Genomic DNA, 18,622 nt, shown 5'->3' on the forward strand with positions numbered 1-18,622 from the left:
GGGGAGTGTTACTGAACAAAGAGACCTTGGAGTGCAAATTCATAGTTACTTGAAATTGGAGTCATAGATAAACAGGGGATGAAGAAAGCGACTGGTATGTTTGCCTTTATTGGTAGTAACATGGAGTACAGATGTTGAGATGCCATGACGCGGCTGTATGGGACATTGGTTAGGCCACTTACAGAATATAGCGTTCAATTCTGGCCTTCCTGCTATAGGAAAGATGTTGTTAAACTTGAAAGGGGTCTGAAAAGATTTACAAGGATATTGCCAGAGTTTGAGGGCTTGAGCTTTAGGGAGAGGCTGAATAGGCTGGGGCTGTTTTCCCTGAAGCGTCAGAGGTTGAGGGGTGATCTTATAAGGTTTATAAAATCATGACGGGCATGGGTCAGGTGAATAGCCAAGATCTTTTTCCCAGGGTAGGGGAGTCCAAAACTAAAGGGTAAAGGTTTGAGATGAGAAGGGAAAGATTTAAAGGGGACCTAATCAGCAGAAGGGGGTGCATGTATGAAATGAGCTGTCAGAGGAAGTGGTAAAAGCTGGTACAAATACAACATTTAAAAGTCATCCAGATGGATACATGAATAGGAAGGATTTAGAGGGATATGGGCCAAATGCTGGCAAATGGGACTAGATTCATTTAGAATATCTGATTGGCATGGACAAATTGGACTGAAGAGTCTGTTTCCGCGCTGTATAACTATATGACTCTAATTTATGTCTGATGATCAGGAATAGTGTAGACATAGCTACGTTGGTGGGGCAGTGCCCAGATTGTTAACAAAAAACAAAAATTACTGCCCACAGCTCACCACATTCATATAAACTGTGGATCTGATTGCATGCCAATTATATAGGCCCTTTCATGGGGTCAATGTTCGTAGTCATTATGAACACACCAATGTCGCTGGGTGTGCACAGAGTTCATTGTCAATTGCAAGGACAACGATAGAAAACCTGTGCAGATCTTTTGCAATACGTGGACTCAGAAGTGTTGGTTACAGATAAAGGGCCATTTTTTACCAGCAGTAAATTAGAGTATTTCCTAAAGTCGAATGGTATTTGACAATATAAGGACAGCTCCGTATCATCCATCATCTTAACAGTCCAGCAGAAACAGCAGACCAAACTTTTAAGGCAGACTCAAAGAAACAGCCTACAGCTGCACTAGATAATAAACCGTCCCACTACTTCTTTGATTATACGACCACACCTCACGTAATTACAAGGATTACTCCAGAGTTGCTAATGGGGATAAGATGCCTTGCCAGGTTAAATTTGATCTCCCCATACGTGGGAGGGGGTGTGCACATGTGTGCGAAGGTATCAGGAATGCAATTGCTGAACACAAGACTCTGCTAAGCAAGAGAGACCGTTTACTTCAAGGGATGAAGTTTGGTGTAAAACTATGGGAACAGCCACGACATGATCAACCTGAATTCAGGCCCAGTGACATGACATTCAGGCAGGTACAATGGTCCTGAATAAGCATGTGGACCATATGAAAGCTGAAAATTTGCAAACAGCGTGGGATCAAAACCTGCATTATTCCTCTTGCCCTTGATTGATACTGAACCCATGGGTCCTCTCTCTCCATTATGTGTTGAGGATATCTCTGAATCGGAAATATACACAGCGACGGTGCTGCTTTGATGCCTTTGCTGCATGAAGAAAAGAATGAATTTCTTCTGAAATTATGGGAACACGAGGCGAGCTACTGTGTATTACACACCAACCACATCAGACACAGAGTTGGAGGAACCCAGAAGGGGCTACAAAAAGAGAGGGGGGGGGATGGAGACAGAGAGTTGTAATGAGGCCAGCCAGGTGGACTTCATAGAATATATGAGTCCGCTGACTGGGTTGTTAATCTGGTCCAATCAAGGAGCCCTGTCTGACAGATAAAAAGAGGACAGTTACCGCACTTAGGTGGTAGTGTGGGGGTTTAAAAAATAAATAAATAAAACAGGAGTGTAAGGGCAGTGTTTGTCAAAAAAAAAGAGGACAGTTACCGCACTTAGGTGGTAGTGTGGGGGTTGAAAGAAAAAAAAAACAAAAAAAAAAACCAGGAGATCCCCTTCACTGTTTTTGATCACACAGCACTGCCCTTTTAAAAAAAATAAACCGAAAAGAAAAAGAAAAAAAAAAGGACAGTCACTGGACTATTGGATGACACACTAAAGAGGCTCCATCAGCTCTTTCAAGTGTGAGAAAAGATTTTTTGAAGATTGCGGCTTCTTGATGCTCCGGACAATATTTATCCCTCAACTGACATATCTGAAATGTTGGACTTTGAAAAATCATTTGAAGTGCCATATATCAGACTGTAGCAAATTGAAGACCATGGGATTAAAGGGCAGTGACACTAAACTGTTTGCAAAATAGACATTAGTTGTGGACAACAATTTCTCTGGCTGGACGCAAGTAAATATTGGTGTTCCCCAGGCACTGATATCAGGAATACTGTTGTTTTTGATATAATATAATAGAAACTGCACTTCAATAGCACTGTATTGTCCATTACGATTACAAAAAATCGTAAGAATAAGTTATTTTTAAGGCCATATCAACAGCAACATGTGATGAGAGATTAACCAGAGCGTTCTTATCATAAAGCCATTAACTTAACTACTTGCAAGAAACCACAGTTCTTAACTTAATAATGAACCTGCTGTATAGTCACAATGAACATACTTATAATTTACCTCCTCCCTACTCAAATAAATATCTGAACTGACTATCAGACAAGCATGAATAGTTGCAAGTTGTTGCTGTCTCCTCCATAAGAAGGAGCCCTATTAAGCAGCCTAACAGTGAAATCAGACTTTAGTTTGACTATTTGGAGGATCAAAGTTAGTGGAATTCAGGTTCCATAATAGCCAGGGTATTTGTTAAGTGTTATCTTTCTACATTACTTACCAGTTTAAGAAACAATGTGGCTCATTCATTTCATCCTTCTGTTAATTCTGTTTGTGAGTTACATAAACTATTTAAGATTAGCTTCAGGTTTACAAATATTTTAATATGTTATTTTATATGTTAGAAAATCTGACCTCATCAAGAACTTGCATTTTATAGGCAAATCATTCACTGGTTTAAAGCATTAGAAACTTACAGTACTTCTGTAGCACCTGGCACACGGTTTTCACTCAATACATGTCAACAGAGAGATCACACTTTTAATTATAGTTGAAAAAGTATTGTATTCATAAACAAGGCTGAACAGGCTGGGGCTGTTTTCCCTGGAGCGTCGGAGGCTGAGGGGTGACCTTATAGAGGTTTACAAAATTATGAAGGGCATGGATAGGATAAATAGGCAAAGTCTTTTCCCTGGGGTTGGGAACTAGAGGGCATAGGTTTAGGGTGAGAGGGGAAAAGATATAAAAAAAGAGACCTAAGGGGCAACCTTTTCACGCAGAGGGTGGTACGTGTATGGAATGAGCTGCCAGAGGATGTGGTGGAGGCTGGTACAATTGCAACATTTAACAGGCATTTGGATGGGTATATGAATAGGAAGGGTTTGGAGGGATATGGGCCGGGCGCTGGCAGGTGGGACGAGATCGGGTTGAGATATCTGGTTGGCATGGACGGATTGGACCGAAAGGTCTGTTTCCATGCTGTACATCTCTATGACTCTAAGTCTTTTTCTTTTCACTTTCTACGTCTTATTTACCAATTTGTCATGAATTATTTTTACTGTTGTATTATACATCAACTTTGTATTATGATCGGAGTATGACATTTAAAATAACACTAAGTCAATGACTAATCTTTGAAAAATTGAATTATTCAATAACTTATAGCGACAATGAAGCATCATTGACATTAGGTAGAACCAACTAGCATCCTGAATTCATATTTTGCATATTCTTTCATTAAAGCAATGAAGTTAAAATAAATTCTAAGGAGGAAAAATTCTCAGATCAACTAATTACTGAAGAATCATCCAGTGAAGCTTTGTGGGTGGAGCTAAGAAATAAAAAGCAGATGGTGACGTTATTGGGGTTGTACTATAGACACCCAAATAGACAACGGGAATTAGACAAACAAATATGCAGGGAGATTGGGGAGACTTGCAGAACAATTAGGGTTGTCACAGTGAAGGATTTTAATTTTCCTAACATAAACTGGAACTACCATAGCATTAAGAGTTTAGATGGGGTGGAGTTTTGTTAAGTGCTTCAGGAAAGTTCCCTCAAGCAGTATATAGAGGATCCTTCTTGGGAAGGGCAAAACTCAACTTACTCTTGGAAAATAGGGTAAGATAAGTGACTGAGATGACAGTGAGGGAGCACCTTGGGACCAGTGACTATAATTCTTTTAATTTTAAAATACTTATCACAACACAACGCCATCCATGCTCTCAAAACCAATCGCAACATTGTCATCAAACCAGCAAATAAAGGAGGCGCCATTGTCGTTCAGAATAGAATGGACTACTGCAAGGAAGTATACCGACAACTGAACACCCAGGAATGCTACAGACAACTACAGGTCGATCCAACCAAAGAATACACCCGTGAACTGAACACATTGATCAAGACTTTTCATCCAGTCCTTCAGGGTTCCCTATGCACCCTCATCCCATATACTTCTCACATAGGGGACTTCTACTGTTTTCCAGAGACACACAAAGCCAACACCTGCACATCCCACTGTATCAGGCAATGCGACCCTGTGTGACATCCTTTCTGGCTACATCAAAGGCATCTTGAAACTCATTGTAGTGGAGACCTCCAGTTTCTGTAAGAAGCCCTACAGATTTCTTACAGAAACCCAGCACCCACGGACTAGTCGATCCGGGAACATTCCTCCTCACAATGGATGCTTCAGCACTCTACACCAGCAACCCCCACGATGGTGGCATCGCTGCAACAGCCCCAGTACTCAATACCAACAATGCCAATCTCTGAGCTTATCCTACAACTCATCCACTTTATCCTCGACTACAATGTTTTTACTTTTGACAAATAGTTCTTCATCCAGACACATGGAACAGCTATGGGGGACCAAAGTAGCACCAACATGCCAACGTTTCATGCACAGATCTGAACAAGACTTTTTTGCTGCACAGGACCTGCGCCAACTAACAATACACCAGATATTTTGATGACATTTTCTTCCTCTGGAACCATGGCGAGGAGTCACTGCAGCAACTACACAGTGATATCAATGAGTTTCATCCAACCATCAGACTTGCCATGGACTACTCTTTAGTATCTGTCTCATTCTTGGACACATGCATCTCCATCAAGGATGGGCATCTGAGTACCTCACTCTACTGCAAACCCACAGATAACCTCACATTGCTGCACTTCTCTAGTTCCACCCTAAACATATTAAAACAGCCATCCCCAACAGACAAGCCCTATGCATACACAGGATCTGTTCAGATGAGGAGGAATGTGACAAACACGTGAAGGTGCTCAAAGATGCGATCATAAAACCAGGGTACGATACTCAACTCATTAATCGCCAGTTCTGACATGCCACAGCGAGAAACTGTAATGACCACCTCAGGGAACAGACACAGGTTGCACCCAATAGGGTACCCTTGATTATCCAGTACTTCCCGGGAGCCGAAAAACTACGCCATGTTCTTTGCAGCTTGCAACACATTATCGACAAGGATGAGCATTTTGCCAAGAACTTCTCTACCCTCCATTTCTCACCTTTAAACAACTGCCAAACCTTAAACAGACAATTGTTTGCAGCAAACTACCTAGCCTTCAGGACAACATCTAACAACACCATACAACACTCTCATGTCAACCACTGCAAGGTGTGTCAGACTGTCAACATGGATACCACCATTACCCGTGGGACACCACCCACCGTATATGTGGCAGGTACTCATGTGAATCAGCCAACGTTGTCTATCTCAGACACTGCAGGCAAGGGTACTCTGAGGTATGCTAGATTGGCAAGACCAAGCAGATGCTATGACAACAGATGAATGGACACTGCGAAACAATCAACAGACAAGGGTAATCACTCTCAGTTGGGGAGCAGTTCAGCGGTCAGGGACATTCAGTCTTGGATCTTCGAGTGACCATCCTCCAAGGCGGACTTCAGGATAGGCAACAATGCAAAGTGGCCGAGCAGAGGCTGATAGCCAAGTTTGGTACCCATGAGGATGGCCTCCACTGGGATCTTGGGTTCATGTTACACTATAAGTGACACGATACATTCTCTCTCACACAGGCACTCTTTCATACTCATACACTCACGCAGAACCTCTCTCTCTCAGACACGCACCCCCACACCTTCTCACAGGCTTAAACTCCATTACACACCCTTTACCAAGCTTTTACCACACACTCTCTCATACACACACACAAACTTTCTCTCATGCACATACACACAAGTGTATGGGGTGAATTTGAATTTGCAGATGCATTCTATTTTGCTCAAATAATGCACAATCTGCAAGTAGTCAATGCAGGCAGTCAATACATTTAATATTTTGTAAATTCTACTTTGGAAACAAAACCAATCTGACTCAACATTGGGATACAGACAGACTCTGACTTCACCCCTCTAATGCACTGCCTGAGCTGAGATGTCATCTTTTGTTATAAAACCTTAAGTTATCTTGAGAATGTGACTGAAAAGAAGTTCTGGGATTTATGTATTAATGAATCGAAACATGCAATCCATTCTAAATGGTCTGAGTTACTGGGAGAGGTTAGACAAGCTAGGACTTTTTTCTTTAGAGTGTAAGAGACTGAGGGGAGATCTTAAAGAAGTGTATAAAATCATGAGAGGCATGGATAGGGTGAATGCACTCAGTCTTTTTCCCAGGGTTGGGGAATCGAGGACGAGATGGCATCACTTTAAGGTTAGAGGGGAAAGAATAAAAGGGAACCTGACAGGCAACATTAACACGGAGGGTGAAACTATCGGAAGGATGTTGTGAAACTTGAAGGGGTCAGAAAAGATTTACAAGGATGTTGCCAGAGTTCAGAACTAGAGGGCATAGGTTCAGGGTGAGAGGGGAAAGATATAAAAGGGATCTAAGAGGCAACCTTTTCATGCAGAGGGTAGTGCGTGTGTGGAATGAAGTGGTGGAGGCTGGTACAATTACAGCATTTAAAAGGCATCTGGATAGGTATATGAAGCAGAAGAGTTTAGAGGGATGTGGGCCAAGTGCTGGCAAATGGGACTAGATTAGGTTAGGATAACTGGTCAGCATGGATGAATTGGACCGAAGGGTCTATTTCCATGCTGTACATCTTATGACTCTATGATATGGAATGAGCTGCCAATAGAAATTGTTGAGGCGGATACGTTAAGAACATTTAAAAGGCATTTGGATAAGTACATGGACAGGAAATGTTTAAAAGGATTGGGCCAAGTGCAGGGAAATGGGGTTAGCGTAGATGGGTATTTTGGTCAGCATGGACCAGTTTGTGCCAAATGGCCTGTCTCCACACTATAGGACTCTATGACTCTATAATATCTTAAAATCTCTTACCAAACAAAACTTACCACCTTCCCACACATTTTGAAAATGCTTTGGAAAAGCCCTTTCCAGCTTGTAGGTCAGAATATCTCCGTGAATGATGCGCATTTTCCCAGGTGCTGCTTCATCCAGCAACTACATGAATACAAAGTGATAATTATGTTACAAAGTTCTTGTCTTTTATCCACACCTTCCAAGTGAAAATGTGATTAATACAGAATTCAGTATAGTGACTTCATAGTTTATTTACTTAAAAGATAAAAGTTGGGACATCAAGATGGAGGCAATTCTACTTCAAAGTATTCCACACATGAATAGAATGAAGTTTACAGTAGTTGGAGATGGGAAGGCTCTGCATAAGTATTAGAACAACATTGATAGTGTTTAGATCTTATATAAGAGGTCTATTTTGGTGAAGGGATCCAATATTTGCCTCAAGATAATGATGATTTTCAAATACAATTTTACATGAAAAACACTTCTGTTTATTTTGGGAAATTGCTACTAGAGCTCAAACAACTTGAGTTTTGTGTAACAATAAAAACTGAGTAAATATCAGGTTAACTATTTGAAGCCAAATCCAAATAAGCATTAAAAAAACTAAGATCATATTTATACTGACTGTTTTACTCATTTTCCCATCATTGTCTTGGCTGCCTTTTCAGCTTGTAAAGTTTAAATCAAGCCACCTTTCAATACTGCTTATTTACATTAATTTATTTGATTACTAAGCAAAGTTGTTACCTGTAAACCAGGAATAAATCTAGTATCTTTTTCAACCACAAGTAATTCTGCAATGCCAGTATTAAGAATTGATCGAGTGATGCCACCTGGGCCCGGGCCCACTTCACAGACATAGGCGTTCTTCAGATTCCCAGCATGCCGAACTATTTTATCTGAAATAGATGATTTATTTTTTAAATGATAATTACTCACAAGATTGGGTCATCAAATTACATTATATAGATTGAACAGAAAAAGAGAGAAACAGACTCCGGAGTGTAGAATACAGGCCTCTTAAGAGTCAACTATATCTAGACATCGTTAAGGGTCAGAAACAGGAGGGAAGTAATAGTAGCAGACTTCAACCAACCTAGTAGTAGCTTGGATAAGATCTGTGTTAAAGGAGAGAGAGCACAAAATCCTTAGAATGCTTCAGAAGATCATTTTGTAGCCAGAGTTAAACAAATCCAGCAAGAGAATAGACAATTCTGAACTTAGGGTTTTTGAAATGAAACAAAAAAGTACGGAGTGCTTCCTGGTGGTAATAATCATAATTCAGTTAGATTTCATGCAGTGTAGATAATATTAAATAGAAGCCTACAGTAAAAGTCTGATTTGGGAAAAGGTTAATGTTATGTAGTAATGTGTTTTGGCAAAATTGCTACTTAAAGGTAAATTAGTGTCAAAAGCAATGTGAGTCAGTTTCTCAATCTCAGAAACAGATGGAGAGAATTCAGAACACATATTTCCTCGAAGAAAAAAGTGGGGATGGTTGGGGGCTTGTAAATCTGGACTCGTCCTCAGACCTTGATCTCAAAGAGCATTTGTGGTAAGACAAGGCAAAAAAGGGAAGCTTTAGTCAGTTGCAGAGAGCTCAACACTGCAGAAATTTCAGGGGAGTGTGGAAAAATGCAGAGGTGAAATTGAAAAGAAAATTGTCAGTGTAGGTATGAAATTATACTGGCAAGTAAATCAGAGAAAACACAAATATGTTGTATAAACATACTAAGAGTAAGAAAGTAACCAGGGAAATATTGCAGCAGAAGGATCAACAGGATGTTAAAGAAAAATATTTTCTTCAAAAGGATCTTCAAACAACTGCTGTTTTTGATGTGACCTGGTCCTTGGTGTATTGTGCATAATTTCAAGATTTCAAATGAAATTAAACTGGCAAGTATAGTACAGTGCAGAAAATAATAACATACATTATAGATATTGGTGAAATCGGCCAACACATAACAGATGAAAAATTAATGTTGAACAGTCTGATACATCTATTATTCAAACACACTATCAAAAAAGAATTAATTTGTAAAAGCCATTTATGAAATATTACAGCACAGGAGGCCTTTCAGCACACTGTGCCTACATCATTACCTAGAGACAATCTCTTGCCTTTGAATAATTATTTAGATAAAATAATATGCAATGTCCTCGAGAGCCTCAATTGAACCTGCCTCTACCACAATTCTAGGCAGTGCATTCCATACCCTAAATAGTCGCTAAATGAAAACGTTTTTTTTCCCCACACTTCATCCTTGTTTCTTCAACAGATCACTTTAAAAACATCCCTTGTTCTTGTTCCATTTATAAAAGGGAATCATTTCTTGATGTCTGTTCTATCCAGCCTACTCGTGATTTTGAAAATCTGGATCAGATAGAGTCATAGAGCTGTACAGCATGGAAACAGATCCTTCAGTCCAATCCGTCCATGCCGACCAGATATCCCAACCCAATCTAGTCCCACCTGCCAGCACCCGGTCCATATCCTTCCAAACCCTTCCTATTCATATACCCATCCAAATGCCTTTTAAATGTTGCAATTGTACCAGCCTCCACCACATCCTCTGGCAGCTCATTCCATACACGTACCACTCTCTGTGAATAAGTTGATCTCTTCTTAGCCTTCTTCTCTCCAAGAAGAAGTCCCAACTTCTTCAACATATCCTCGTAACTGAAGTTTCTCATCCTTGGGATCATTCTTGTAAATTGCTTTTGTACTCTCTCCAACGTGATCACATCGTTCCTATAGTATAGTGTTCAGAACTGTACTTAATATTTCAGTTGACATCCAACAAGTTTAAGAATCTTAAAGAAGTTCAATATCACCTCTTCACTCTTGTACTCTATGCCCCTATTATTAAGGCCAAGGACTCTGCTTTTACAGCTCTTACCATATGTCCTGCCACTTTCAATGATCTGTGCACCTTTAAATCTTGGTCCACTCACTAGCCCCTTCCCCCTTTGTAGCCCCTACTTTATATTGTCTTTCAATATTCTACCAAAATACATGACTTCACAATTCTCTGCATTCAACCCAATTTCCACCTATCTTCCCACTCCACAATCTTGTCTATGTTCTTCTCACCATTTACAATTTTTGTGTTATCTGCTAACTTTGAAACTGTCTCCTGCACACAAAGATCTGGATCATTAATAAATACCAAGAAAAGTAAGGGTATCAAAACAGTTTCCTGGTGAACACTACAAACTTTCATCCAGCCTGAAAAATATTCGTTGTCTGTTGTTTGGTTTCTTATCAAACAGTCAACTTTGTATCCATGTTGCTACTGACCCTTTTACTTCTTCAAAATCTCTAACTTTCCTCACAAGTCTGTTGTTATGTGTATCTGAATCAAATATCTCCTGAAGGTACATGTTCACATCAATAGCGTTACCCTTATTGAACCTTTCTGTTACTGCTGCAAAAGACTACAGCAATTTAGTTACAAGACAATTTCCCCTTTGGAAATCCATGCTGACTCTTGCCAATCAACCCATCTTTTGCTATGTAATCTAATAATTTTATTTGGAAAGGCAAGGACTGATTAGGGATAGTCAACATGTCTTTGTGTGTGGGAAATCATGTCTCACAAACTTGATTGAATTTTTTGAGGAAGTAACAAAGATGATTGATGAGGGCAGAGTGGTAGATGTGATCTATATGGATTTCATAAGACGTTCGACAAAGTTCCCCATGGGAGACTGATTAGCAATGTTAGATTTCACGGAATACAGGGAGAACTAGCCATTTGGATACAGAACTGGCTCGAAGGTAGAAGACAGAGGGTGGTCATGGAGGGTTATTTTTCAGACTGGAGGCCTGTGACCAGTGGAGTGCCACAAGGATCGGTGCTGGGTACTCTACTTGTTGTCATTTACATAAATGATTTGGATGCGAAGTACAAGTAGTAAGTTTGCAGATGATAACAAAATTGGAGGTGTAATGAACAGCGAAGAGGTTTACCTCAGATTACAACGGGATCTGGATCAGATGGGCCAATGGGCTGAGATGTGGCAGATGGAGTTTAACTCAGATAAATGCAAAGTGCTGCATTTTGAGAAAGCATATCTTAGCAGGACTTATACACTTAATGGTAACGTCCTAGGGAGCGTTACTAAACATTTTTAAGGGGAAATTTGCAGAGCTATGAGGAAAGAGCACATGATTTTTCTTTTAATGTAGTTTCTAATAACTTTTAATGATCCTACTTCAATTCAAATAGCATTCCACAGCAGGAAGTAAACTAGGAAACCATATCATCACTGACTAAATTAAATTTTGGTTCTCAATTGTGAATTGACAAAAGCCAAAAACTGCTACAGTTTCATCTACGTATTTACTTTAAGCAGACTGATTCTCAAGTGCCAAGCCATTGTCTCAAGAGCCAAGCCATTGTCTCAAGATTGAGTGAAGCAGTTCAACTTTTGTTCCATCCAAAATATAACATTATCTGAAGATTGTTTTGAGAAATTCTCTTTCAGGATAGGGTTATAATGAAATTTAACATTAAATATAATCTGGATTATAATGTATATACATTGGAATTTTATTCTGAGATGTTTTCTCAATTTTATTTTAAAATATTAATATACAGATTTATCATTAACTCTATTTATTAAATGAAGTACACATAGTTCACAGTAGTAACATGTTTAAATAACTGAGTTCACTGATTTGTACATGACGATTTAATCAAACAACATCCTAGTCACAGACATGTAAGAATGAGAAGATGCACTGATAAAATGTTGATGCTTTAAGTGTAAAAGTAGAGAGTAAAATCTTAAATCTAATATTTAAAATGTTCAATTACCTGTTAATCTTAAATCCAACAAGAAGTTCTGAGATAGCTGCTTTTTAGCTCTCAGCTTATATAATTTGATAATTTCTCCAATGGTGGGAAGAGGAGGCAAACGAGAAGAAATCATTTTCCCTGTTGTCATGGTGCAAGCTCTTTACATTCCTGAAAGAATAGAATAATAAGTTACCAAACAATACACTATTACAGGAAAGACTTCTCAAATTCATAATGTCTTTTAGATTAAATTGGGAATTGCATTGGCATTTACTTATTAGTGTTTAACAACTGTTGAGCAGCCAGAGGTTACTGGCATCAGTTCGTCTGGGTTGGACCCCTCAGATCAATTTTGCAGTTTACCAATATCAGATGGAGAAAACACTTCAATATATGGTCGATTATAACATTTAATTATATTATTCCACAGGCCATCTAACAGGTTATTAACAACTATTCATATTGTAGCGTTGTTGATATATTTCACCCCGAGTAGTATGCAGATGCACATCATTCCACAGGGTACCTGCACAAAATCTGACTTCACAAAAAACTAATGTAATTTGACATTGATTTTTGTCAGTACCACAGTACATTTCAAGTATAGACGTGCAGAAATTCCACATTTCCTAACAGCTTCTCACTGCAGAATACGTGATCATGAGGCCCAAGAAAAATGATGGCATACAGCAGCAACTCATTGGTGCCATATTTTGGATCATGCAATGTATCTTTTCGCCCATTTCTCACACAGCAGTGCCACATTACACAATGAATAAAATAGGTTACAAGCACTAAAAAACTTTAAAATGGCCTAAAATGTCTGCTCAGAATAGACTGGTAAGAAAATAAGAAGTAGGAGCAGGAATAGGCAATTCTAGCCCTCAGGGCTAATCTGCTATTTAATATGATCATGGCTGATGTTGTCTCAGCCTCAACTCCACTATTGCATGCTTGCCATAATCTTTCAACCTGTTACTAATTAAAAATATATCTATCTATCTCCTCCTTAAATATTTAGTAAGTGTCCCAGCAACAACCCACTCTGGGGTGGTGAATTCCACAAATTCATGACCCTTTGAAAAGAATAATTTCTCATCTGTTTTAAATCTGCTAAACCTTATCCTAAAATTATGGCCTCTTGTTCTAGACTGCCGCATGTGAGGAAACATCCTTTCAACGTCTATTTTGTCAATCTCCTTTAGCACCATTATATACGTCAATCAGATTTCTTCTCATACTTTTAAACTCCAGAGAGTATAGGTCTTAAGTACTCAATCTCTCTTCATAATACAATCCCCTTATCTCTGGAATCAATCTAGCAAGCCTCCTCCGAACTGCCTCCAATGCAATTACATCCCTCCTCAAGTGAGGGGACCAGGTTGACATAGAATACGCCAGGTGCAGTTTCACCAATGCCTGGTACAGTTGCAGCAACTTCCCCAATTTTACATTCTATTATTTTAGCAATAAATGCCAAACTTGCCTTTCCCTTCCTTATTACCTGCTGTTCCTACCTATTAGTTTTGTGATTCATGCACATGGAACCCAGACCACTCTGCACCAAAGCACTCTAAAGTTTCTCTTCTCTTGAAAAGAGAATTGCCTTTCTATTCATTCAATCAAAACGGTTAAGCTCACGCTTATCCTCGTTTAAGTCCCAAATTTTGGCCCATTCACCTAACCTCCCTATATTTACTTGTAAATTTGTTATTTCTTCATTGCAACTTACCTTCGCAGCTGTTTTAGTGTCATCTGAAAAATTTGTGATCATACTTTCTATCCCCACATTCAAGTGATTAATATAAATTGTAAATAGTTGGGGCCCAAGGACTAAACCATGTGGCACCCCCTCCAGTTACATCTTGCCAACCAGAAGACCATTTATCCTGACTTCCAGCTTTCTGTTAGTTGGCCAAGCCTATATCCAAAATAATAAATGACCCAACCCCATATGATCTTAACTTTTGTGCAGCACGTATCAAATGCCTTCTGCAAGTCTAGATATACTACAAGATTCCCATGATCTATATTGCTCGTTACAACTACAAAGATCTCTAGCAAATTAGTCAAACATAATCTACCCTTCGTAAAATCATAAAGACTCTGATGGATTGCATTTTGACTTTCCAAATGTTATTACTTCCTTAATGGATTCCAACAATTTTCCCAATGCTAAACGTTAAACTAACTACTTTCTGCTTCCAAGATTCAAGTTGGTTACTCCCCCATGCCATTTTGCTGAACATTTGAACAGTCAAAGGTGGCACTTCTGAGCTAATCATGGTAATGTAGATTGAAGTCTTCAACATTAAGTTTATTCTCTGTTTGATTCTCTCACTGATTACTCAAAGTTCTCTTCAATGTGAAAGAGTATTAATCTATCTGTTGGGAATAACTATACACACCCAACAATGTAAAGCTGTGTTTCCCTTATTTCTGCCACATACATCCATAAACCCACATGTTCACACACTGTCCAATAAACACTAAAGAACTACAGATGATGGAAATCTAAAACAAAAAAAAGTGCTTGAGTAACTGAGCAGGTCTGGCAGCATCTATGGATAGAAAAAAAAAAGGAGTTCACAGTTTGATTCTAGTATCAGGGGCTTTGGTAGGTGAGGAGAGAGTAGACAAACGGGCATGTGTTGCACCTTCTGTGAATGCATGGGAAAGTTCCATGGGATTGTTGGGAGTTAAGGAAGTGTCCCGGAGGCTAACAAGCAAAGGAGGGGAATATGTGTCTGGTTGCGTGACATCTGACTGGAGTTGTTAGGAATGGCTGCTTATGAGCCTTTGGATGCAAGTCTAGTGGGGTGGAAATTGAGGACCAGGGTGACTCCACCCTTGTTGTAGGAGGGAAGGGGTGAGGGCAGAAGGTCAGGAAGTGCGTCAGACACACCCGATGGTCCTGCCAACTACAGTGGCAGGAAATCCTCGGAAGAAGAAGAAAGGTGGATGTTTCTGAAGCCTCGTCTTCTAAAGGTGACATCATCAGAATAGATGCATGAATGCAGAGAAACTGGGGAAAATGGAATGGAGTCCTTACAGGAAACAGAGTGTGAGAATATATAGTTAATGTAACTGTGGGAGTTGGTGGGTTCGTAATAGATATCAGTGATTAGTATAGCTCTGGAAATGAAAATAGAGATGTCAAAGAAGGGAAAGAGGAAGGAGGAGATGGACCAGGTTAAGGTGAGAGCAAGATGGAAATTGAAAGCAAAATTCATAAAGACAGCTGTAGAGGCAAAGAAGATTGCCTTCCTAATGTTTAATTATTCAAAATGTTAGTTCTTACAACAGAATGTCAGATGAGAAAATCTTAAACTGTGGAGGGAGTGCATGGGCCAAGTGGAACAACAGTGAAGTAAAGCTGAGGGCTGCACTGACTGACATCTTTGAAAGACTCATATTGCACAAGAGTGAAATTCTGCTCATGAATGCTGTTACACACTCTGCCAATAAAATCATGGCAGCATGAAATAAACACAAAGTGAATGAAAGAAATACTATTAATACAACAGTAAATAAATACAACAGTAAATAAACAGTGTGGGCGGCACGGTGGCAGTGGGCGGCACGGTGGCATGTGGGCGGCACGGTGGCAAGTGGGCGGCACGGTGGCACAGTGGTTAGCACTGCTGCCTCACAGCGCCTGAGACCCGGGTTCAATTCCCGCCTCAGGCGACTGACTGTGTGGAGTTTGCACGTTCTCCCCGTGTTTGCGTGGGTTTCCTCCGGGTGCTCCGGTTTCCTCCCACAGTCCAAAAGATGTGCAGGGTTAGGTGAATTGGCCATGCTAAATTGCCCGTAGTGTTATGTAAGGGGTAAATGTAGGGGTATGGGTGGGTTTCGCTTCGGCGAGTCGGTGTGGACTTGTTGGGCCGAAGGGCCTGTTTCTACACTGTAATGTAATCTAAATCTAAATATGGAGCAAATTACTGTAATGGTATTGGCAGGACTACCTTGCTTAGGTGGTTTAAGAGGACATTCTCAAAGTTGAATATTAGTGTTCCTACCTAAATAAAAACAGTAAGAACTGTGAATACTGTAAATCAGAAACAAAAATAGAAACTGCAGGAAAAGCTCAGACATTTCAGGTCTGGAGACCCTTCCTCAAAACTGGCCAGTTCTGAGGAAGTGTCGCCAGATCTGAAAAATTAATTCTGATTTCTTCTAACAGATACTGCCAGACATGCTGCGCTCTACTGGCGATTTCTATGTTTGTTACATTGTTCCTACCTCTGCGCTAGAAGGTTCAAGTTCCACCTGCCCTTGATGTGTGTCCTATCAGAACAGGTTGATTAAAAATACGTCTGGGAAACATGACATTATGCTTTCAGATGTTTTTCCCGAAGACCAAAATGCAATATGTGGGGAGTATAGGTAGGTTTCTGAAATGAACAGAGCGGGGACCGGGAAGCAGCCATACAGAGGGTGGTAGACGATTGTTTTCAGACTGGAGACCTGTGACCAGTGGAGTGCCACAAGGATCTGTGCTGGGTCCACTGCTTTTCTGCATTTATATAAATGATTTGGATATGAACAGTTGAGGTATATAGTTAGTAAGTTTGCAGATGACACAAAAATTGGAGGCATAGTGGACAGTGAAGAAGGTTACCTCAAAGTACAACAGGTTTGATCAGATGGGCCAATGGGCTGAGGAGTGGCAGATGAAGTTTAATTTAGAGAAATGTGAGTTACAGCATTTTGGAAAAGCAAATCAGAGCATGACTTCTATGCTTTATGGTATGGTCCTGGGGAGTGTTACTGAACAAACAGACCTTAAGAGTGCAGGTTCATAGTTCCTAGAAAGTGGAGTCGCAGATAGATAGGAGAGGGAAGGCAGCATTTGGTATGCTTTCCTTTATTGATCAGAGCATTGAGTATAGGAGTTGGGAGGTCATTTTGCAGCTGTACAGGACATTAGTGAAGCCAAATTTGGAATGAAAGGATTCAGAAAAGATTTGCAAGGATGTTGCCAGAATTGGAGCTATAGGGAGAGGCTGAATACGCTGGGGCTGTTTTCCCTGGAGCGTCAGAAGTTGAGAGGTGGCCTCAGAAGTTCATAAAATCATGAGAAGCATGGATAGGATAAACAGACAAGGTATTTTCCTGGGGTGGGGGAGTCCAGAACTAGAGGGCAGAGGTTTAGGGTGAGAGGGGAAAGATATAAAGGAGACCTAAGGGGCAACTTTTTCACGCAAAGGGTGGTGCATGTATGGAATGAGCTGCCAGAGGAAATGGTGGAGGCTGGTACAATTGCAACATTTAAAAGGCATTTTGGATAGGTATATGAATAGGAAGGGTTTGGAGGGATATGGACTAAGTACTGGCAAATGGGACTAGATTGGGTTGGGATATCTCGTCAGCATGGACGAGTTGGACCGTAGTGTATATCTCCATTACTCCATATTCTGAGCAGGAAACCACGCTGAACTGTAACGCTGCAAAGTTCTCAAATAGGCAACATTAAAAACACAGATTACAATAAACCTCCGTGCATTAAAATTTCAGTCCTCCTTCAAGAGTAACGCTAAAAAAGATTAAATGCAGACTGTCTAACCACATGCTCCCATTGCCTAAATACCGTACGGTTACGTCCAACTGTTCGAGCTTAGTTCCCATTTGGATTATGCAGCTCGTGAACTGATTGGACACAGACCAGATATTCAGTAACCAACTACCTCGGACACAAGAACCAGCTCATACTGTTCCACAGCTAACTGAGCATATACTTCAATAACAGAGCCACAGTGCTTCCACAAACTAAACTCAGCCTAAGGCGAGCTAGTCCCCATTCTGGATCAGAGTGGTGCTGGAAAAGCACAGCAGTTCAGGCAACATCCGAGGTGCAGGAAAATCGACATTTCGGGCAAAAGCCCTTCATCAGGAATAGAGACCAGTCAATCACCTAATTCAAGCCCAGGCTCCCGTCCAGCCTTACTCGCTTCAAGGCCGCATTTCCACTGACTGTCAGGAATCTCGGCCAATCACAGCTGAGGAAGGAAGCCACTTGTGGGCGGCACCAGAATAAACCAATCGTAACTTCAAGCCTGAACAGCCCAATCATAATGAGAAAACAGACCCTGAGCAGACCAATTAGAGCAGGGGAACTGAACAGACCGACCAATCGGAACGGGAGTGTATTGCCAATCCGTACCATTCACGAGGTGGTCCAGAAATGAGCCAATCAGTGTGTTCTAAGCGTTGAGGGGCGGGTCTTGCTGGGCAAGGAGGAGAACTGTGAATGTGGTGCTTTAAGCGGTTTGTAGTTATTCAGGGACCTTGATCGTATCAAATGATTCAAAAAATGATCTTAATAAGTCTGCTACTATCTAGAGGGTCACTG

At 40.4% G+C, this 18,622-nt stretch overlaps 1 protein-coding gene across 11 annotated transcripts in view; it reads right to left on the reverse strand.

Moving 5' to 3' along the window:
* Window positions 1–18,307, reverse strand: part of tfb1m (transcription factor B1, mitochondrial) — a 74,013-nt gene extending 55,706 nt beyond the window's left edge. For 4 of the 11 annotated variants that reach the window (XR_006312548.1, XM_043696148.1, XM_043696149.1 and 1 more), the window contains exons 1-4: window positions 18,185–18,302; window positions 12,286–12,435; window positions 8,210–8,361; window positions 7,492–7,600 (exon numbers count right to left, since the gene is read on the reverse strand). Coding sequence is in view for 10 of the 11 variants with exons in the window: in XM_043696148.1 (XP_043552083.1) it covers window positions 7,492–7,600; window positions 8,210–8,361; window positions 12,286–12,415 (391 nt within the window). In the remaining variant the exon portion in view is untranslated. The other 7 variants (XM_043696144.1, XM_043696147.1, XM_043696145.1 and 4 more) reach the window with 7 other exon arrangements.
* Between the last annotated feature and the right edge of the window lie 315 nt (window positions 18,308–18,622).

The sequence above is a fragment of the Chiloscyllium plagiosum genome, chromosome 9, assembly GCF_004010195.1.
Source record: "Chiloscyllium plagiosum isolate BGI_BamShark_2017 chromosome 9, ASM401019v2, whole genome shotgun sequence".
Lineage (NCBI taxonomy): Eukaryota > Metazoa > Chordata > Chondrichthyes > Orectolobiformes > Hemiscylliidae > Chiloscyllium > Chiloscyllium plagiosum.